Here is a 23,365-nt window from a genome sequence, read left to right on the forward strand (position 1 = left end):
AAAGCATTTTAGTGGCCTTAGGTATAGATTTGTAAATGGCTCACGGAGAGAATTATTTTTGTAGTTGGCAGAGGCAGAGGAGTCTCTCAGAAGGAGTGAAAGAAGGCTGGGTGGGGGACTTCTGCAGAATGACGGAGAAAAGTCAAGGTGTTGGGAAGAAGGTAGGTCTACTTTTAGGTACTATTTGGAAGAAGCATCTTGGTTGTTTTACTCTTTTCTGAAATATCAATTCACTGATGATGGCTTGTTTTCCTAACTCCTGTAATGTTAAAATGTGAAGAACTTTGCTGAAAAAGAATTTGCCCAGTGCATCAGGGAGAGTTGGAGAAATGTTCTAGAGAGACTGGTAGTGGGAACCAAGGCACAGAGACCAGGAAGACCATGGTAAATTAGGCATAAGGAAGTGGCTCTGTGAGGTACCGGGCTGAGCCGGGTGAGCCCAGTGAAGGAAAGTTGAAATGGCAAGGGCAATATTGTTGTAAATACTGAGTAATAATAATGACAGTGATAGCAGACATTTATATAGCATTTACTATATGGCAGGCATTGCTTTAAGTGCTTTACATATATTATCTCATTTAATGTTCACAAGTGCCTCTTGAGGTGTAGGCACTAGCACTTTACTGAGACACTAGTACTTTACAGAGATTTTAAGTAACTTGTTCAAGGTCCCAAAGCTGAGATTTGAACCCAGGCAGTCTGGGTTCGGAGCCCATTTTCTTCATGCTTTGCTTCCTCTCAAATCTAAGAATGAAAGGTAGGCTTTGCCTTGCAGTTCCTGGGTGTTTTGTAGCAGATATAGAAACATCCAGTAAAGACCTTCAATGACATGCCTGATTGGGTTTGTGTCTAATATTCGCAGATGGGAAACATGCACAGTGAAAAAGAAAGACGTGTTTTGTTTTCTTTTCCCCCCCATTTAAAAATTATTACTAGAGGTGAGTAGATGACTGTAAATTTACTAGTCTTACATTTTGTTGAGTATTAAGAACATTTCATATAGTATTAGCTTTAATTGAGGTAAATGTCTTTCGATTAAATAAGTAGCCTTGGGTCTCATTTTTGTTTTTTGTTTTTTTTAGTATTTGTTTTAAGAGAGACAGCGCAAGTCAGGGAGGGGCAGAGAGAGAGGGAGAGAGGGAGAATCCCAAGCAGGCTCCGCCTGGTCAGTGTGCAGAGCCCCACACAGGGCTCGCACTCATGAAACTGTGAGATCGTGACCTGAGCCAAAATCAAGAGTCGGACGCTTAACCGACTGAGCCACCCAGACACCCCTGGGACTAATATTAAGTTAGAAACTACATACTAGCGTTATGACCATGAGTAACAGTGTCTTCTCTGACCAGGTTTCCTCATCTGTGAATAGATCACAGATTGTAACATTTACAAATAGTAACTCACTCAATTTTGATAATGATCCTATGAGGCAGATCATTATCAAAATTGAGTGAGTTACTATTTGTAAAGCACCTGGCACGTAGTGCTATATTAATGGTAAGTAAATAGGAAATAACACTTGACATTTGTGCTTCCCTGTTTGTCAGCATTGGCTAACATAAATGGACATGTGTACCCACACCACAAGAACTTAGAAGAGAAAGGGTATTTTAAGAAAGTAAGTTAAGGGTGACAACTTAATGAATGGGAAGAGTAACTGACAGGTCACTGTCTAGCTTGGGTCCCACTGATAGTCTTGGCCTTCAGATTTCTCCTCTCTTTAGTCACATCAACTGGCAGAGTAGGTAAATCTTCTCAAATGTTACTCTCCTGTTTAAGAATCTGCAGTACCTTCCATGTGTTTCCCATGCATCTGATAATACAGATTTCCTCTGTAAGGATTTCTAGTTTCTTCACTACATGACCCCTGCTTTTGTCCTCTCTTCTTAGAATTTATTATAGATTATTTAAGTTTAGCAAGCAAATCTGTCATCATGACTTGCTTGTTCTTGCTGCTGTAGCTTCTCCAGTCTTCTGTCACCACCTTCCCTCTGACTTGTTAGCAGATGGAAATGATAATATTGACTGAAATGAGATCTCCTTGCCCACGGAGTCATGTTCTGTTATTGTAGTTCTTAAAATCTTGTATTGATAAAAAAGTCTTTTAAGAAATTAAAAAATTTTGTCCCTGGGTTGGTTGGTCCCTCCCTCCCATCCTGTTTCTTTGTTTTCCTTCCTTCCTTCCTTCTTTCCTTCTCTTCTTGCCTTCCTTCTCTTTTTCTTCTCTTCCTTTCTATCCTCCCTTCCTTCCTTTCCTCCCTTCCTCCCTTTCTTTTGCATTTTAAGTTTAGCTTTGGTATTTTTATACCAGATTGTTCTAGCACCATGCCTTGGACTTAGTAAATTTAGTGAGTACTTGCTGAATTTTATTATATCGTGTCTCTTGCTTGCACTGCAGTATTTGAAGTTACCGTAAGGAGGAATAGGCGTTGGTCACTAGACTAATGGTGTGGTTTATCCCTCAGCCGCGGAGTGGTGGAAGTGCCGTTAATGTTTGTTTTCAACATTGAGGAGACCAGTGCTCCTCAAACCTAGGCGTGCTTCCGAATCACCGGGAGGGTCCGATAAAAGAGATGGCTGGGCTGTGCTCAGAGTGTCTGATTCTGTATGTCTGGGGCAGGGCCCGAGAATTTGGGTTCAGTTTGGTGATTACAGTTTGAGAACACCTCATCAAAGAGATATTCAATTCTATTGGAATCTGAAGAGCAGTTGAAACCAAGAAATGGGTGTAGAGCAGTAAGAAACTCTGTTACCGTAATGTAGTATGGCAGCTCTCAGGCATCAGGTGTTCTTGATTTTGTGGGTAGGAGCCTCAAGATGGCTCTTCGTAGAAAAGATGATGTAGTGCTTTCCGGACTGTGCACTAGTTTCCTATTGCTGGGTAACAAATTATCACAGACTTGGTGGCATAAGACAGCACACATTTATGATCTCACATCCTCTGTTGGGAGTCTGGGCATTGTTAGCCAGCGCTTCTGGTCAGGGTCTCACCGGGCTGCAATGAAGGTGTCATCTGGGCTGTATTCTCATCTGGAGCTTGGGGCCCTCATCCAGGCTTGTGTGGTCGTTGGCAGTCTTCAGTTCTTTCCAGCTCTAGGGCTGAGGCTCTTAGCTCCTAGAGCTTTCCCATTTTTCCCTGCCCCATGGCCCTCACCACAGGCAGTTCACATCCTTGCTGTTTCCTTCATAAAAGCCAGCAAGAGACTCCTCCAAACTGCTAAGATGAAGACTTACATAGTGAAATGTATCATGGAAGGGATATCTCATCACCTTTGTCGTGGAGTGTATCCTAATAGGCAGTGCCATCTGTCACCTTTGCTATATTCTGTTGGTTAGAAACGAGTCACAGGGTCCACCTCAGGGGAGTGGAATGAACCATCAAGGGGAAGGGATTGCTTATACAAGGGCTCGACTCACTGGGGATTACTTTAGGTTGTGCCTGCCACAAATTGGAAGACAAAAAGTGTGTTTTGGAGGATATTATGAGAATAATGATTTCAGTAAATTGGGTTTAGGTAGGTCACGATTGTATTTGAGCCAAGGAAGTGTAGTCTGGTTTCAAACAAAGTGATCAATTTCATAGACGTGTTTCAGGATGAATCAGAAAGGACTCACAGTTTGGACCTTTCTGTTTATTAGCTGTTGGGATCTTTGAATTTTACAGTCTTTTACACTCCCAAAGACGTGAATAATTTTGGAACTCAAGAATTTTGGAAATAATTTTTAAAAATTAGAAATGTCATTTTGAGTTTGCTTGCATTCTGAAGTGATTAACATGAAGTGCAGTTTATGAGCTACTGTTAACTTGTACTTGAGCCACATTTTGTGGATTACTGCAGCAAACTAAATGTGTTTTATAAGTGTAAAGCTTATATTTCAGGTGGGTAAGGACGGGCCTTATATTAAAATTGATTTGACGGTAAGAGCCCGGTTCTCCTTATGCTGTTTAGAAGACAAACGAAGCAGGGGAAATCTGCTGCTGATTGTAGATAGTAGAGCATTACTTGGGACAGTGGCCTCAGTCTAATTAATCATTTGTCCAAAGCTCTGTATTTAGTGCAAAGGTGTGTCAGTTCGTATCCGTTTTCTTATCAGTACAGAGGAGGGATTTAAAACACAGTACCTTTATAAAGGAAATATTCCTATGTCTAAGGAGGTGGTTTCATAGTTTTCCTTTCATTAGAGCCCATTTCATTCTTAAATTAAGGGGAGTCTCACATTTTTACTGTCCTCAAAAATGTGTACCTCACAGCATATTTGGAAATAATGTAGAAGTTACTGTACTGCTACTAGCCTAACCCATAATCCTCTCTGCCTGATGTACTGTAAGTCTCATAACTGGTCTCTGTTTGCACTTTGGTACCCTTCCAGTCCATTTTCTGCACTGTAGTCAGTATGACCCTTTCAAAATGTAAAGCAGGACATGCACTGGGTTTACAATAAAATCTGGCTCACTGTGGTCTGGCCGGGCGGTGCAGGCCCACCTCTCCAGTCTCATTTACATGCCTCTCTTCCTTGCTCACTAGACCATAGCTGCGCTGGCCTTCTTCCAGTATTCAAAGTATTTCTAGCTTTGTGGTCTTTGCACATTTTGTTCTCTCTGCTTGGAAGGTAGCTTGGCACGCACTCCCCTCCCTGCAATATGCGTGGGTGTGTGCATGCACACATGCACGCACTGCCACACACGTATTCTTTATTTTCTATTTCATTTCAGGTATAAGTTACATATAGATGCACAGATCTTAAGTGTCTAATTTAATGACATTAAATTTTTTTTTTTGATTTGTTTTATTATTTTTGAGAGAGAGAGGGAGAGAGAGAATCCCAAGCAGGCTCCGCGCTGCAGACTCGATCCCACAGACCGTGAGATCATGACCTGAAATCAAGAGTCAGATGTTCAACTGACTGAGCCACCCACGCGCCCCTAATTTCATGAATTTTTACATATGTATATACCCATATAACCACCACTGCGATCAAGGTAATCGAATTGATTCTGGCAACTCAGAAGGCCCCCTTTCAGTCTTTCTCATCAAACTACTATTATGACTTCTTTCGCCATAAATTAATTTGTCTGTTTTTGAACTTCATATAAATGGAATCTACAACAGCATGTTCTCTTTAGTGTCTCACTTCTTCACTCCCTATAATATCTCATATGTTCCTTGCCGGTCTTCTCATCTTTTAGGACCCAGCCGAAGTGTCCCTTTCTTAGTGAAGCTTTCTCTGACCACTCAGACTAGGCATACTCCCTACCCCTTGGCCTCTTGCAAAATACCCTCTTATTCCTTCACAGTATTTAACACAACATGTGACTTTTCTTTGTTTTTGGGCTTATCGTCTATCTCACAAAAGACCATAAACTTGGTGAGCATAGGGAACGTTTCAGTCTTGTTCATCATTCTCTTCACTGGGCCTAGCAAAAAGTTGCCTGGTACAGTCATAGGTATTCAATCATAAATATTTGTTGGCTTTCTGAATGAATGAGTGAAAAATGAACGCTGCTCTATTTTCTGCCTTGTACTGAAGTAAAAGAAAAAGTTCTGAAACTTTCTGATTTTTGGCAAAAGGTAATCTAAAGTAATTCTGATCTTACTAAGATTTTAAGAAAATTTCTTCTCATGGGCAAGATGGACTAATTGCCATAGGTGACGGTACCGAATTCTATACCTAAGTAACAATTGTTCGGTATACTAAGAGCAATCTTGAGGGAAATATTCAGAAGTTCTATCTTGATCAGCATTTTTACCGAGACTTCAGTGAAGGTACTGTTATTAGCATGACACATTGACATGCTGAGGGTTTGGCGAGGCATAACTATCACCTTGATAAGTGAGTCTGAATCTGAAGAGATCTGGAAGGGATAGAAGGATGAGTTGAATCTGATAAGATAAAATGTGATAAGATAAATGTAGAGTCTAGTACTGGGTTCCAACAGTCATCATATTAGTGTAGAGAAAGGTAGTTTAGCAGTCCAACTGTGCGGTTGTGTTTAACTCTGCAGAATGCTTTTGCTGCCATAGGAAAGTAGTATGTTGGGCATCAGAGAAACAAGTCATTGAGGAAGAGGGGCTTATGGTCATGTTCTTTCTACTCCTGCACCACATGAAATGCTTCTTTTGCCCCGATCACATGTTCGTGTTGGCTTAACAACATTTGGGTCGTGTGGAGTATAGATTGTCAAACTAAAGCCCTCAGGCACTTGTTTTTGTGAATAAAATTTTACTGGACCACAGCCGTGCCCATTTGTGTACTTATTTTCTGTGACTGCTTGCTTGCTTCAGTGGTAGTGTTTGTTACAGAGACTATATGGCCTGCAGAGCCTAAAATATTTACTATCTGATGCTTTCCGGAAAAGCTTTCCAACCTCTGGTCTAAAGACTAGACCTAGATGAGGAAGAAGATTGAAGGCATGGCAAGAGGAGCAGCAAGAGGGACATGAGTTGTTTAAGCAGGTGAAGAGAAGAAGTGGGTAGGACAGGGAGAGAGCAGTCTTCAAATATTTGAAGCACTATTGTTTGGAAGAAAAATTGGACCCCTGTCTGCTTAACTTTGTAAGACAAAATGAAAACAGGATAGAAAATACGGGGCAAGGGGAGGATCTTGTTAGTGTATAGAGAAGTTAGTTTAACATGGGTTGCGTTGCTTCTGGAAATAATGAGTTTTTTGCCCCGGAGGCATTTAAAAGGAGGCCGGATGATTGTTGTACCTGTTTGCATAAGCGAGGGTCAGGCACATAAGGACCTAGACATCTCCTGAACGCTTATGATTCTGAGATTTTCTCAAACCCAGGCTATGGTTTTCAGCCATTTCTCCAGGGTGATAGCTTCATCCAGCCTTGCAGTCTGGAGATCAAGCAAGTCACAGTGAGCTTAACAGTGGATTGCCTGCTGGGTTAAGATACTCGGATATATACCATTCCAATAGAAAATAAAAATATGTTTACTGAGCATTAACAAATACCTAAATCTAGTTTAACATCTTTAAAAGTGTATGTTTTACTTATTTTTTCATGCATGTGGAAGGTCTGAATCATTTTTTTTCCTCCTGTTGACTCACAAGACAGTTTTAAGTTTCTTTATTTATACTAAGTGATACGTGATCTTGAAAAATACTCAGGTGTGTAAGGCTAGAGCACGGAGTGTTCTTTAGGTTTATTGTTTGCTACCTTTTGTGATCTCCTATTACATTTTCTTGCTTACTTGAGCTTAAATGTGGAAGATCCATTTAGGCAGACTGACTTTCTTAAATTTAGCTGTTTGTTCTTTTCATACTACTGATCTCCTGAAGTAGAAGTTTAATGGTAAAACTTCAGGGTTTAAAAAGAGGAGCTTTTCAGATCAAAATACTGTCATTTAAGGGCATCTTTGTAGTTCTAAATTAAATAATGGAAAACTGCTGAAAGACACTCATTCAGCAAACATTCCAATTAAGAACATTGTACTTTGTACACCGTATTAGGTACTCATGTGATGTCTTAAACAGTTTCCTTCTGATTTGGACTTCTTACAACTTTTGTACTTTGCAGTAGATGGTGGACTTGAAATGTGTGGTTTCCCCGTTTATCTGACCCGCTGGCTACATCAAGTGGGTCTGGGTGCGGCCAGGGCCTCCCCTTTGTTATTGGCAGCTGCCAGGGGCTCCTACTCGTTCTGTGTCCTCAGGTGCAGAGACTTAAATCCAAGCAGTCCTGTCAGTTGAGGACCCCTCATTCTGCAGAGGTGTAGATGTAGCTGTAGCTATTATGTGGAAAGGCTTTGTGGCCTGTAGAGAGCCGTGCAAGTACCACTTTATGTTATGTTATGTTATGTTATGTTATGTTATGTTATGTTATGTTATGTTATGTTATGTTATTATTTAAAAAAACTTTTTTAGAGAAAACTTCTTTTTTTTTTTTAAGGTTTATTTTTTTAAGTATCTCTCTGCACCCAATGTGGGGCTTGAACTCGTGACCCTGAGATCAAGAGTCCCATGCTTTTCCAACTGAACCAGCCGGGTGCCCCACAAATTGATTGTAGTCAGAACAGTAACATGCATTTAAGTAGGTTCCTGCCTGGAGTCTGGCTGAAGCCGCACAGCCTCTCACTGTGGCTGGCAGAGTTCTTCTCCGTTTTCCTCCCACTGTCTAGCTCAGGTCCTTTGTCCCACTGATCCCATTTCAGTTGGAATGGGTTGGAGAAATGAAGGTACTCAGACATGGAGTCTGTTCGATCATTTTGACTTAACTAGTTATCTGTCTTTGCTCCAGTATTTTAAGTTATTTCTGTTTATTTACTGTTTTTGTTCCATCACACTTGTGAGTCTTGAAACACTGATGAGAAAACATTTTCTGTGTATTCAAAAGCATTCAAGAAGAAATTTGACCTTTATGATTTTTAAAAAATTAGATATTCAAACGCTTACTACTAATTTTATGTACATACTAAGCATAAATATAAAATACAAAACTTTTCGGGGGGGGGTGGGTGTTCCTGGGTGGCTAAGCCAGTTAAGCGTTCAACTCTTGATTTTGGCTCAGGTCATGATCTCACGGTTTGTGGGTTTGAGCCCCACGTTGGGCTGTGTGCTGACAGCGGAGACTGTGTGAGATTCTCCCTCTCTCTCTCTGCCTCTCCCCAGCTTGCTGTCTCTTTCAAAATAAATTAATTAATTAAACAAAACCCAAAACTTTTTGGGGTGTCTGGGTGGCTCAGTCTGTTAAGTGTCTGACTCTTGATTGAGGCTCAAGTCATGATCTCACCGTTGTGTGACTGAGCACCGCATCGGAGCCTACTTGGGATTCTTTCCCTCTCTCTCTGCCCCTCCCCTGCTGTCTCTTGCACACACTCTCTCTCAAGATAAATAAATTGACTTAATTTAAAAAAAAAAACAACACAAACTTTTTTTTCAGACATTTGACTCTTTGTGACATTGTGTAAATGTCAACTGGACGAATTAGGTAATATTCCCACTCTTTGAGGTGGGAATGATCCCTTACCAATTAAGTATCCCTTCTTCCCCACACCTAGTGGAGTGCTTCTAGCATGCCGGGTACTCCAGTATGTGTGTGTCTATTTGTTAAAATCTCCTTTGAATTTTTACTGAATAACTCCATAATTAGGGAATAAACTTGATTACCACAGAACCCTAACCTATTGTTGTCTTCCGTTGCTTATGTATGTGATCCGTTTTCCTGCTGTAAAGGGATCTGTCATCCTTTGGTGGTTAAAGCACAGTTAGTAATCTCTAATACGTAGCACTCATGCATATGGTTAATTTGCCTAATTTTTATGGCAGACCTTTGGGGTAGAAGCTATCATCCTCATTTACAAGCGGACAAACTAAGGCAGAGATGAAGTAACTTGCCCGAGGTTGCACACTTAGTAAGCGTATTCGGAGGAGGTTGAGAAAGTCAGTGTTTGAATGCACACAGTGTGAGCGTTTTTGATCTTGCATTGTGAGTGAGACCTTGTAAGCAATATAAATATCCCCACCGAAACAGTGTAACACTATAAAAGTTGGTTGAGTGAAACAGAGAAACGTGGCTGTGTCTTTGCCCTATTTATATTGTTCCTCCAGTTTTGTTATATAGACCAGGACATCATGTAAACAGACATGTTCTCTGGGTTATTTTTGTAGTATTACTTTCGCTCGAGGATTATTGTACTACTTGCCAGTGTGCAAGGAGAACTGAATATTTTCTTTTCATTTCTTAACAGTACAGTGCCGTGGATACCAATCCACTCTCTCTGTATGTCATGCATCCATTTTGGAATACTATAGTAAAGGTAAGACGATTAATAGGCTTGTACTTACGTTTTAGTAAGTTGTAAGTATTTTAAGGAGTGTTATGGATACAAATGTTTGTTTAGTAAGATGTCTAGAGAAATTACTCTCTCATTCTCCTTTCCCTTAGTCACATACCTTTTGATTTATTTTATTGTTGAAGTATAAGTTTATATTCTTATACTAGAATTTATCATTTTTATAAAATGCATTTAAACATTTTCTAAAATAAATAATATTATGATTATAAGTTTGTTGATTATAGAATTTAAAATACAGAAAACAGAAGAATGAAATGCTTATTTCTATCAACTGAACATTGTGGTTTACGTTTTAATATATATACCTCCTAGATATGATCTGTCAAGTTTATAGCTTTTATTATGACTTAAATTTCATATTGCATAGTGGCCAGAGCGCTTCCTTTACTTTAATTATTTTGTAATTATTTTGAAACAAATAGGTATTTCCTACTTGGCTGGCTCCAAATCTGATAACCTTCTCTGGCTTTCTGCTGGTTGTGTTCAATTTCCTACTTATGGCATACTTTGATCCTGACTTTTATGCTTCAGGTAAGATTATTACTTTAATATAAAATTTAAAATGCCTAAATGGAGAAAAATGACATGCGGTTATTTTCTGGTTCAATTGATATGCTTGTCTGTTGGAGAAGTTCTGGATATTTTAAAGGTATGTAAAATGTTAGAATTGGGTGTAAAAGCTAAGTTGTGTTTTCACAATCTGTTATGCATATTTCCATTAAGTTCTAGAAACCGAATTGGCTACTTAATGTAGATAGGCTGTCTAAAAAGCAGTGGGGTTTTGATAAATAAAGAATAATTGGATTTACAAGAAGACACAATATTTAGGACTGACACTTTGCCTGAAAGTGAGTATAAGCAGGGTCCAACATATTTACCAGTTCCAGAAATATCCCTTCTCTTTTTCTAATGATGCAAGAAAAATCACCCCCCGCCTTTGACGGGAATGTGATCTCTCTTTCCCTCTGCTCAGCATCCACATTTGCCTTGAATAACTCCAAGTTTCCTGTGAAAATGGTTCTTAGACCGTGAACGTTTATTGACAGAAGTCAGTTGGGGAAGGGAGAAGAGAAATGCTTTTGGAGGCAGTTGTTGGCCTGCTTCCACCCCAGACTCCAGTGTTTTCTTTCATAGCTGTTCCGTCTTCACATTCCCTAGCCCTGTTTCTGCCCCAGGCCATAGGACAGAATCTGGCTGTATTTGGGATGAGGGGGGATAAGTGGCCAAAAGAGTTTATTTTCATTGCTCAGCCGGTTGATAGGGTTGAGAGGAATAGAAAGATGGAGGTAGATGAATAATTTTTGCATTCTAAGTCAGAGTATGTATTTTCCAGTAAGAATATTTATAAATGATGTAGTAAATACTCTTAGTGTTATAATTCACTGGTGGTGTGGGGTTAGCAGACTTTTGTGGACTGACCTGGAGAAATTAAGTCACCAACAACATTGTTTTTTTTTAGGAAAGTTCAGAGTTTCAAAAACTTACAACTTGATCCTATAGAAATTCTGAATATTGAAACTGTATGTATGCCTACCTTTAGCAATTAAAATTTTAAGCCATAGCTTTTGTACGTGTAATAAAATGACAATCGAAGATCATAAGGTACTATGTGGATAATAAGATTAAATTTTATCAAGCATGGTTTTGATATTAAGCGGCTTTTAAAAATTTGTATTTTAATCTTTAGAACGTCTTCAAAAGTTTCTTTTATAACTAGAAATATTAATTTTTCTAACTACTCTAACATTATTTACTAGTTATTAAGAGGGCTAAAAATATGTAAATATTATGTGTATTTCCCCAAGTCATAGAAACTAGAGGACCAGATAAACCATCTAGTCCTGGTATATTTGGGAAATGGAAGATAGGAAAGGATAAACGATCTATTCATGGTCACACAGCTGCTTGAATATAGAGCCAGGACTGGAACCCAGACCTTCTGATACTTAGTCACCCAAATGAAAAGGTCTTTTGTTTAACTAGTTAATAATGTAGTGAGAAAATATAGATTGAAGGTTCAATACATGTTTGTAGGATATTCGTCAACAGTGAAGATCAGATTAAACACAAGCATCTTTTAAGTTCCAAAAGCATTACTTTTCATTCTTAGCATGTAAGTAATTTTCAGGTAGAGATGAACAGTCAGTTTTGAGTTATGATTAAAGCTCAAAATAAGTGCCTATTGTTTATGAGGGGTTGGGCAGTTACTTCTTTGGTTTTGTCAGTTTCCCGATGTATTTTAATATTTACCTAAATCTGCATTAAAAGTATATTGTAAACTTCTATTTAACTTCTATTTAATAGAACTTCTATTTAATAAATAGAAATATTTCTCAATGGCAGTGTGTGCTATAGTAAGAATGATCATACTTTGTATTGAAGTCTGAGTGCTTTCCTTTGCAGCACCGGGTCACAAGCATGTACCCGACTGGGTTTGGATTGTGGTGGGAATCCTCAACTTCATAGCCTACACTCTAGGTAAGAAATTGGCAAATATTCATTTTAGTCAATGGCTGGTGACTCTTTCAGCAAGGATAGCCATCCATTAAATTAACATTTTCTCCTATGCTTAATTCATTTTAACTAGGGCTTACTGATTTCCTATTCAGTATAATAAATATGTTTTTGAGTTTCTCTCTGGAAAATATTGTCATTCATTGCTAGGGATGCAGAGAATAAGATATGAGTTGGCAAACTGCCTCTTGCAGGCCGACTCTGTCCTATTTTTATAAGTAAAGTTTTGTTGGAACACTGCTATATTCATTCCTTTACTTGTTGTCTATGCCTGCCTGCCTGCTTGCTTGTTTGCTTGCTTGCTTTTTTTTTTTTTTTTTTAACGTCACAAATAAGACTTCTTGTTTGTCACCATTAAATGACTGAATTTTAAACAGATTCTTGGACTGGTGGCTCATATCCATCAGCTCGTTCAACTTTAGCACTGGTCTCATCCCCAGTAGCGTTTCTAGAACTACTGCCTTCACCATGAAGCTCCATGAGCTTTCCCAGTTCAAACCTGGGCTTCTTTAGCACTTTTACTTTTCTAATGAAGATATCATAGAGTGGATAAATAGATTGACATGCCTTTTCTGTGTCTTTTCCGATGCTGTCTGGAATCAGTTTATTGACCACTGCTTTCGAGTCATTTGTCTGCACCTCTCGGGTTATGATTTCCATTGTCTTTTTCTGAACACGGTGGACCTGTTGGTGCTGAGCCTAAAGGTCTTCCAAATCTAATTGTTGGGTTTTTTAGTAAAACCAACACAAAATAGATGAAGCAAGTAACTGTCGGTGGCTTGACATCAACATGAGCTTCAATCGTGGTCTGCCATTTTGTGACCATGGAACTTTCCTAGAATTCCACGGGTGAGATCCACACAATAGAACTTAGGCAGTTTCTGCCCTGAACATCCTCAGTTATTAGCTTGGATTTTCTTTTTTTTTTTAATTTTTTTTTTCAACGTTTTTTTATTTATTTTTGGGACAGAGAGAGACAGAGCATGAACGGGGGAGGGGCAGAGAGAGAGGGAGACACAGAATCGGAAACAGGCTCCAGGCTCCGAGCCATCAGCCCAGAGCCTGACGCGGGGCTCGAACTCACAGACTGCGAGATCATGACCTGGCTGAAGTCGGACGCTTAACCGACTGCGCCACCCAGGCGCCCCATAGCTTGGATTTTCTAAATGCAACTTCATCATTCTGTAGATCAGCAAGGCTCACTTAAAAAACACAACCCTTGAGGCCATCAGATGCAGTTTTGGCTCCCTGAGTTCTCGTGACTAGTGTTTTTCCAATATTTCTTATATCAAGCATAGCTGGTGCTTTCACTTCATACTGATCTTTCCTAGCAAATGGATCAACCACTTTCTTCTTGGCCCCCTTTTTTGCTGCCTTTTGTGAGGCCCTTCTTCTTACTGATTGCCATGGCTCTGCTCAGGGAGCCAAAAGGGCTCTATGCTTGCTTTTTGCAACAAAGACAAGGTTGAGTAGTAGCAACGGTGTCTCCTGATGACCCATAATGCCTCAACTATTTACTATCTGGCTCCTTACAAAAAATATTTACCAGCAACTGGAATAAGACGTCATTTTTGCCTTCAGTTTGGGAAGCAATGCCGACCTGTCAGATAATTGTGGAGTGTGGAGAGAGCTGCTACGTACAATAGAGCACAGCGGGGAAACAGGAATGAGTGGGAGAATAAGAAAGTAATTAATTCTTATTTGGTGCAGGAGGTGGTGAGGGAGGTCCCTGTGCTAGGCCATAACTGTCTATGTTGCCAAGAATGCTTTTTGTTGGTTCTGTTTGCATGGCTTGTCCTGCATTCTCCTATTCTCCCTCCCTGCTTTATTTTTCTCCATAGCACTCAAAACCATATAACCTACTTGTCTCTCTACTCTAAAGCGTACATTCTTTGGGGACTGTGTGCCCAGTATTTAGAACAGTACCTAACACATAGTAGGTAGTCAGTATATAGTTTTCATTTTTATTTATAAAATTTATTTTTTTATTACTTTTTAAAATGATTTTTGTAAAGTTTATTCATTTATTGTTTCTGAAAGAGAGAGAGAGAGAGAGAGAGAGAGAGAACACAAGTGAGGGAAGGTCAGAGAGAGAGGAAGACCCAGAATCCGAAGCAGGCTCTAGGCTCTGAGCTGTCAGCACAGAGGCCTACACAGGGCTTGAACTCATAAACCGCGAGATCGTGATCTGAGCCGAAGTTGGACGCTCAACTGACTGAGCCACCCTGCCCACCCCTCCCCCCCAGCTTTTCATGATTTTTTTAAGTATATAGTTTTTAAGTGAATATAAAATACCAGACCCTGACTTAAAGTTGCTTAGATCTCTCAGATAAAAATGACTCATAAAACCAGTATAATCTGGTATATGATTACATGCTGACATTGCAGGTGACCAGAACTGCCAGAATTTGGGGAAGGAAGAGAGTGAAGTCCAGAAGAATTAGGAGAAAGCTTAGTGAAAAATTACATTTTAGGCAGAAGCTTTTGCATATTTGTTCTTAAATATGAGCAGGTTTAAAAATTCTGCTGTAGGGGCGCCTGGGTGGCTTAGTCAGTTTAGTGTCCCTCTTCAGCTCAGGTCATGATCTCATGGTTCAGTTCATGTATTCGAGCCCCACACCAGGGCTCTGTGCTGACAGCTCAGAGCCTGGAGCCTGCTTCAGATTCTGTCTGTCTGTCTGTCTCTCTGCCCTTCCCCCGCTCACACTGTCTCTCTTTCAAAAATAAATAAAAACATTAAAAAATTAAAAATAAAAAAATTCTGCTGCAGGGGTGCCTGGGTGCCTCAGTCAGTTAAGCATCTGACTCTTGATTTTGGCTCATGATCTTATGGTTCATGGGGTCGAGCCCCTCTGTGTTGACAGCATAGAGCCTGCTTGGGATTCCCTCTGTCCCTCTTTGTCAAAATAAATAAATAAACATTTCGAAACATTAAAAAAAAATCTGCTCTAGGGTTTGGTTGCCAAGGGCAGGGAGGAATAGGGAAAAAGGTGAGAGTGGCCTGAGGGCTCTGACTTTTAACGGCAGGTCATAAGAGCTTTTTGATATACCATATTATCTACCTTTTTCACATGCACAGTTTTGGCAAAAATCCTCACCGAACGTGAACTGTTTGTTGCAAAACTGCCTTGAACCAACATGAGGCAACTTTTAAACTATATCCTACTAGTGTGATTGTTCTTACATTTTGCTGCAGAAATATTAATGTGTTTGATCACAGGGTGCTGCTCTGGGTCCGCCTGAGGTGTTTTTGTTTCGTTTTGTTTTGTTCTTTTGTCATAATATATGCTATATACCCTGAATTACCTTTCTGAAAAAACATTGTGTAACTTCGCACACCCCAGACTGGTGGAGCTGGAATGGGTTCAGTGGGAAGATGTACAAGACCTAATTAGTGTGCAGTTCACGGATTTAGTATTTGTAACAAATGCACAGGAGTTGCCCTGCAAATAGTAAATTAAGCCAGCAAATAATGAGAAAAGACTTTTTGGAAATACTTCAGCTAGCAGAAATGTTCCTAACGCTATATAACAGAGATCTGCAGTATTTGGGCAGGAATCTGGGATTCATCCTCTCATGTGTTCCTTCAACAATATTTTTAAAGGCCTTCTTTTTGGAAAAAAAAAAAAGAAAAAAAGATTTTTTTAAGTTTATTTATTTTGAGACAGAGAGCACAAGCAGGGTAGGGGCAGAGGGAGGAGGGGGAGAGGGAATCCCGAGCAGGCTCTCCACTATCAGCACAGAGCCCGACATGGGGCTTGAACTCCCTAACTGTGAGATTATGTCCTAAGCTGAAATCAGGAGTCAGACACTTAACCCAGGTGCCCCTAAAGGCCTTCTTTGCAACAAACTGAGCTAGACACTGGGATAATACTATAGTGAGCAAGATAAGCACAGGTAATTATAGGAATTTTTAATTCCTGAATCTTTACTATTAGCCTAATCCTGCTGCACTTGTTAATAGAACTGTTTCTTTTGGGGAGAAATTTTTATAGTCCAGATTTTTTTTTTCCTTAATATTGTCTCTCCTACTAGACTCACGGTTCCTGAGAGACCACAGGAATTGTGTCTTATTTATAGCAGGGTGGTTGGTTCTTGCACAAGCGTGCCGAGCTATGCTTCAGACTCTTTTTTTTTTTTAAGTTTTATTTCTTTAAGTAATCTCTACACCCAACGTGGGGCTCGAACTCACAACCCTGAGATCAAGAGTCACATGCCCCTCCAACTGAGTCAGCCAGGCGCCCCTCAGACTCTTCTTTGTAACTAGGTTTTACTGTTCTCCCACTCTTTTTCTCTCCCTACACCCCTCACGCCCCAGCTCCTCTGTTTCTGCCCCTAAATGAAGGTGTTTCACTGTGCTGTATCCTCAACTTTCCCTTTCCTCTTATTCCCTCGATAATTCTTATCACTATTGAGATGACTCTTGTGTTTCTATCTAGCCCTCATATATTTTCTGAGTTGTTAGTAAGTACCTGAGGTTAAGTTGCTTGACATGATCATGTGGATAATTCTGCCACAGTTCAGTTTTAGCATCTAAACTTGTACTCAGCATCTTTTCCGTCAGGCAGGCTCTTTGGACTTCCCCATTTCTACCACTCTCTTAGTTACCCAGATGGGAAATCGGGAGGATCTTCTGGTCCTTTAGCCTCACCACTCATCCTTTGCTGCATTGCCAGTTTGACTTTCTTAATATCTCACCTGCCTCCAGCCTTTCATTCCTGCTGTATTCCATGTCAGTGCGGGCCTTACTGTTAGTGTTCTCTCTGCCATTCACACTGCTGCCAGGTGAATCTTCCTGAAGCACGTCACTACCTTTACCCCTGTCATTCCTGTACTCACATCCTTTTCGTAGCTCCCCGTACTCCCTGAAACTTTTGAGCTGGCTCCAACCTCCCTTCTGGCCTCTCTACCGCCCTCTTTACCTACTGGTTTCCTCTGGTCGACCTAAACTACTTTGGCATTCTCTGAACACGCATGTGCTTTTCCATCTTGGTGTTTTTGCTGATAGCACTCCCTCCTCTTGAAACAGCATACTCTTATCTACTGAAATCCAACTCATTCTTTATGTCCCCACTCAGGTTTCATCTGGTCTGGAAGGCCGTTCTTGATTATCTTAGCCTGAAGAGTGCTTGTCCCTTTTCCGAACTCTTTTGTGGTTTGGGATGTACTGTATCTTTAATCGCCATGTTTTGTCTCCATTCTCAGTTATAAACACTGAGGACGCAAACTTACTTTATTCGGAGATTATTCTTATGATAATCTTCACAGCATCAGGAACAGTGCCTTGCACAGTTTCAATACATTTAATTCTTATATTTACTGAACACCTGCTGTGTGCAAAGCCTTTTCTGAAAGCACTTAAAATCGGGGAAGGAGCACATCTGTAACAAAGTGACTGTAATTTCAAACAAGATGAAATAGGTGTTACGACTGAAGTTCGGGATGTTTTTGGATCCTAGAGCAAGGAGTGGTTAGATCAGTTGTGATGAATAACTATTGCATATTCTCTGGAGGCCTGAGAATTTGTGGCTAGCAGAACAACTCAGTTGTTAGTCCGATTTGGAAGAATTCAGAGTCCAACTATGATGCTTTGTCTTCACATCTAAAATTGACACCATTTAGTTGATGTAATATACTTTAAGTTTTAGGTTAAACTCTAAGAAATTAAGGTGGGTTTTTTTGTTTGTTTGTTTTTTTCTGAAATCTTTGAATTGTAGGAATTAGAGGTTGGATTTTTACAGTCCTGGCTGGTCGCTGTGCTTTAGTTCATCAACATTCCTATGATACGCTGATTTGTTTTGTGCTTCTCCAGTTTGTTAAAGAAGATTTTCTCCCTGCGGTACCGATGTTGACCTTTTCCCATGGTAATGTGTTTCTGTTGCAGATGGTGTGGATGGAAAGCAGGCCCGGAGAACCAATTCCAGCACCCCTTTAGGGGAGCTTTTTGACCATGGCCTTGATAGTTGGTCATGTGTTTACTTTGTTGTGACTGTGTATTCCATCTTTGGACGAGGACCATCTGGTGTCAGTGTTTTTGTTCTTTATCTCCTACTATGGGTAGTTTTGTTTTCTTTTATCCTGTCCCACTGGGAAAAGTATAATACAGGGATTCTTTTCCTGCCGTGGGGATATGACATTAGCCAGGTGGTAAGTATGTGTTCTGCCTTAAATTTTCAACAGTGCTATGAATTTTTTGGGGGGAGGGGGAAGGGAGTAGTCTTTGTCATTGTCATTCCTTCTTTATTGCCCTTATGCTTTTTTGGCCAGAACTGATGTGTGCTTTTAAAAAAATTTCCTTTTTATCTTGTATTATTTGTTGCTTATTTATGAAAATCTCAAGCACATAAAAAAGTAGGGATAGCATAGTGAACCCTTATGTACCTGTTCCTTAGGTTCAACAGCTATATGGCCAGTCTAGTTTCATGTATACCCTTCCTCCCAATTATTTTAAAGGAAATTCCTGATATTATGTGATCAACATTTTCCCATCTATCTCCAAGTAGTAAAAGCACTTTTAAAAAAACATAATCACAATGTCATTATTAACTAAAAAATGAGCAGTTTCTTAATGTTAAATATTCCTTTGAACTGTTGATTTTGTAAAGAGAGAGATGCACATATAATTGTTGCTTTTTTGTCTTTACTGGGAGCTTTCAATGAGTAGAGATACTTGTTTTCTTTTACTTAAGAGGCTTGCTATTAACTCTCCCTGCCTTTGAATCCCAGCTTTTTGTGTTGCCATTTTGCCCGTTTGTACCTAAGGTCCCAGTAAAGCCTCAGACATTGGAATGTTTGAAGAAAGTGATCGGGTAGGCAAATTGGACCATGTCGTACCTTAACCGATTCCTGAAGTGCCTTAAAGTGTTCTAAATTATGGCCAGTTGTTTGCATTGTGTAGAAGTTAGTTATTTTATGGCATTGTTGGCTAAAAAAACCGCAACTTTTAAAGGGAAGAAGACTTGCCACATTATCAAATTTAAGTGTACTTCTTGCTTTTACTAAAACTACGAGATTTAACGCTGCATACAGCATTGCGGGCTCCTTGACCTTTCCAGCTGTTAATGCCTCTGTATGCTTTTGTCTGCATTTTCCTTCCAGACTATATCTTTTGTCTACATAGTGACTGCGATTGTGGGAGTTGAGGCCTGGTATGAACCTTTCCTGTTTAATTTCTTATATAGAGACCTATTCACTGCAATGATTATTGGTAAGAAGCTCCATGTTGAAGCCTATTTTAACATCACTTTGTTATCCAAGCCAGTGTTTGATTGATTACGAGCAGTAACACCTGTCCCTCTCTCCCGTTCCCTCCAGCGAGCAGAACAGCCCTATAGCCCTGTAGGGTTTCAACCAAACCAGTAAGGAAAATAAAATTCCCGTGTTGTGGTTTTTTTGTGTGTGGCACCAAGCTGTTTCCAGTCCGAAGAAAATAAATACCAAAATTGCATAAACCTCGTAAACTAACTGTTTAAATGAATCTAGACTGTTGGAGAGGATCCACATTTAGGTGGACATTTGGTGTAGATTTCGTGCCTATCTCAGAATTGAAGACCATTAGTTTGTAGGAAATAGATGACACAGATTCCTTTGTAATACATTCATTGGAAAGTTGTGCTATTCTCCTCCGATACTCTTTTTTGCCACCGGATAATAGGTAAAGGATTTTGGTAACAATGTTTTATTTGGTAAAAAATTTGGACTGTGGTAATGGTTCCCTTTTGATTTTAGCCAGAGGGAATATCTACGGGATGATTAACTGAGTGGGGGAGTGTTTTCTATGCAAAGAGGAAGTTATCTGGGCTGTTACTTCGGGGCATTAGGACCTCTGTAGAAGGAAAAAAAAAAAAAGAAAAAAAAAGCAAGCCGTCGGCTATTGCTCTGTTCCCTTATCTGAAAAATAACCCCCCTCACTACCCAGTGCACCTTGCTAATAGAATGGGCGTTAGATAAAGCTTAGAAACGGCTGAGGCTGAGAGGCTGAGAAGCTGATCCGTTAGGCACTGGCTTTTAGGCAGTGGTTTGGGCCGTTCTCTGTCGCTCTGGTCTACAGATATTTTAGAACCCTGCTGTAATCTTCCAAATGTTCTTTTTTCGGGGGTTTTTGTATGAACGGATTTCTTTAGCCCGACAAGGCTAGCTTCTTTTCACTCCCACCACATAGTGAATCTTCTGATTTAAGTGGCTAGTCTTGTGGCAGCATTGTTGAATTTACGTTGAAGTGTTAAACTTAACGAGAAGATGGAATCCTCTGAGGTGTGAGATATATTTTGGGATGGTAAAGTGGATACTTTTAATAGGCACATAATTTTCCATGTAACTTACGAGTTTACCTGAATTCTTCTTTCTGAAATAAAACAAAAGCCCACATGTTTCTGTATAAGTAAATAAAGCAGCTTTCCCCATACAGGCATACCTTGTTTTATTGCACTTTATTGTGCTTCGCAGATACTTGTCTCTTTTACAAATTGAAGGCTTGTGGCAGCCCTTTGTCGGGCAAGTCTGTCAGCACCATTTTCCCAACAGCATTGGCTCCCTTCATGTCTCTGTCTGTCAGATTTTGGTAATTCTCACAGTATTTCACACTTTTTCATCATCATTATATTCGCTATGGTGGTCTGTGACGCGCGGTCTTTGATGTTACTGTTGGAATTGTTTTGGGGACACACAAAGCACGCCCACGGAAGACGGCCATTTAATAGACGAATGTGTGTGTCTGACTGTGCCACCCACCCTCCGCTCTCCCTCTCATTTCTCTCCCTCTCCTTGGGCCTCCCTATTTCCTGAGATACAGTATTGAAATTAGGCCAGTTAATGACCTTCCAGTGGCTTCTGAGTGCTCAAGTGAAAGGAAGAGTCACATGTCTCCCTCTTTAGATTACAAACTAGAAGTGATGAAGCTTAGTAAGGGGGGCATGTCGAAAGCCGAGATAGGCCCAAAGCCAGGCCCCTTGCGCCACACATTTAGCTAAGTTTGTAAATGCAGTGGAAAAGCTCTTGAAGAAAATGAAAAGTGCTCCTTCCTAAACACAAGAATGATACGAAAGTGAGAAGCAGCCTTATTGTGACATGGAGGAAGTTTTAGTGGTCTGAATAGGAGATCAAGGCAGCCACAGCATTCCCTTGAGCCAAAGCCTGATTCAGAACAAGGCCCTAGCTCTCTTCGCTTCTAGGAAAACCGAGGGAGGGGAAGAAGCTGCAGGAGAAGTGAGAAGCTCGCAGAGGTTGGTTCGTGAGGTTTAAAGGAAAGAAGCCTTGGGGCGCCTGAGTGGCTCAGTCGGTTAAGGAAAGAAGACTTCTGTGTGTCGTAAAAGTGCAGGATGAGGCAGCAGGTGCTGATGCAGGAGCCGCAGCAAGTTCTCCGGATGAGCCGCCTCAGATAATTCAAGAACGTGGCTACACGACGCAACAGATTTTGAGTGTGCCCGCCCGTAGCAGCCTTAATATCGGAAGGAGAAGCCATCTAGGACTTTCATAGCTAGAGAGGAGAAGTCAGTGCCTGGTTTCAGAGCTTCAAAGGACAGGCTGACTCTCACGGTAGGGGCTAATGCAGCTGGTGACTTGGACGTGAAGCCAGTGCTGATCGACTATTCTGAAAATCCTAGGGCCCTTAAGAATTTGCCACATCTACCCTGCCCGTTCTCTATACATGGAACAACAAAGCCTGGACAGTAGCACATCTGTTTACAACACGGTTTGCTGAGTGTTTTAAGCCCCCTATTGCGATCTGCTCAGAAAAAAAGGATTCCTTTCAAAATATTACTGCTCACTGACAAGCACCTAGTCATCCAAGAGCTCTGATTACAGCGTACAATGGGATTAACGTTGTTTTCCTGCTTGCTAACAAAGCATCCGTCCTGCAGGAGCTTGAAGAGTAATTTCAACTTTCAAGTCTTATTATTGAAGAAATAAATACAGATTTATAAGGCTGCAAGATCTGATGGATCTAGGCAAAGTAAATTGAAAACCTGGAAAGGATTCAGTATTGTAGATGCCACTAAGATCATTTGTGATTCATGGGGAGAGGTCAGAATATCAACATTGACAGGAATTTGGAAGAAGTTGATTCCAGCCTTTGTGGATGGATGACTTTGAGGGGTTCAAGACTTCAGTGAAGGAAGTAACTAGCTGTGGTGGAAACAGCAAGAGAACTGTAATTAGAAGTGGAGCCTGAAGCTGGGACTGAATTACTGCAATCTGGTGCTCAGACTTTGTAGCAGATGAGTTACTTCTGATGGATGAAAAAACAACATGGTTTTCTTGAGATAGTCTCTACTGGTGAAGATGCCGTGGAGATTGTTGAAATGACAACAAAGGATTTCGCATATTGCATAAACTAAGTTGAAACAAAGCGGTGGCAGGATTAGAGAGGATTGACTATTTTGAAAGAAGTTCTACAGTGGATAAAACCCTATCAGACAGCCTCACCTACTGTAGAGAAATTGTGAAAGGAGTCAGAAGCCTCACTGGGAAGCTTCATTGTCTCTTGTTTGGAGAACTTGCCACAGCCACCCCAATCTTCAGCAGCCACCCCCCTGATGAGTCAGGAGCCATCAGCCTCAAGACAAGACCCTCCACCAGCAAAAAGACCGCACCTCACCGAAAGCTCAGATGATGGTTAGAGTCTTAGAGCCATAAAGTATTTTTAAATTAGGGCAAGCACATTTGTTTTAGACATGATGCCATTGCACTCTTAATAGAGTACATTATAGTATAAACGTAACTGGGAAACCAAAAAATTCACGTGGCTTTCTTGTGCCGTTCGATGTTTGTTTTGTTGCGGTGGTATGGAGTCAACCTGTAACATCTCTGCGATATGCCCGTCCTTTTTATGGAAAGCACATTAGGTGCCGTTGAGAGGAGTAAGAGAAGATGTGGTATGTCTTTTTGGCAACCCGTGTAGAGCTCAAGCTTCCCACATGCTTGCTGTATTTAAGCTAGAGCTATTTCAAGATATTTTAAACTAAAAATACTCTTGGTAGCAAATCTTTTTTTTCTTTTTTTTTTTTTTTTAAACGTTTTTTATTTATTTTAGGGACAGAGAGAGACAG

General features: G+C 40.4%; 1 protein-coding gene and 1 pseudogene across 2 annotated transcripts in view; one reads left to right on the forward strand and one right to left on the reverse strand.

The window, feature by feature from the left end:
* SELENOI (selenoprotein I) overlaps positions 1–23,365 on the forward strand; it is a 46,405-nt gene that overhangs the window by 7,285 nt on the left and 15,755 nt on the right. The window contains exons 2-6 of one of the 2 annotated variants that reach the window (XM_058682788.1): positions 9,696–9,764; positions 10,226–10,334; positions 12,207–12,281; positions 18,202–18,464; positions 19,416–19,465. In XM_058682788.1, coding sequence (XP_058538771.1) covers positions 9,696–9,764; positions 10,226–10,334; positions 12,207–12,281; positions 18,202–18,464; positions 19,416–19,465 — 566 coding nt within the window. Of the gene's footprint in view, positions 1–9,695; positions 9,765–10,225; positions 10,335–12,206; positions 12,282–18,201; positions 18,465–19,415; positions 19,525–23,365 lie in introns of both variants that reach the window. The other variant, XM_058682785.1, reaches the window with a different exon arrangement.
* LOC131484495 (small ribosomal subunit protein eS1-like) lies at positions 13,293–13,725 on the reverse strand (annotated as a pseudogene).

This window comes from Neofelis nebulosa, chromosome 9 (assembly GCF_028018385.1).
Source record: "Neofelis nebulosa isolate mNeoNeb1 chromosome 9, mNeoNeb1.pri, whole genome shotgun sequence".
NCBI lineage: Eukaryota > Metazoa > Chordata > Mammalia > Carnivora > Felidae > Neofelis > Neofelis nebulosa.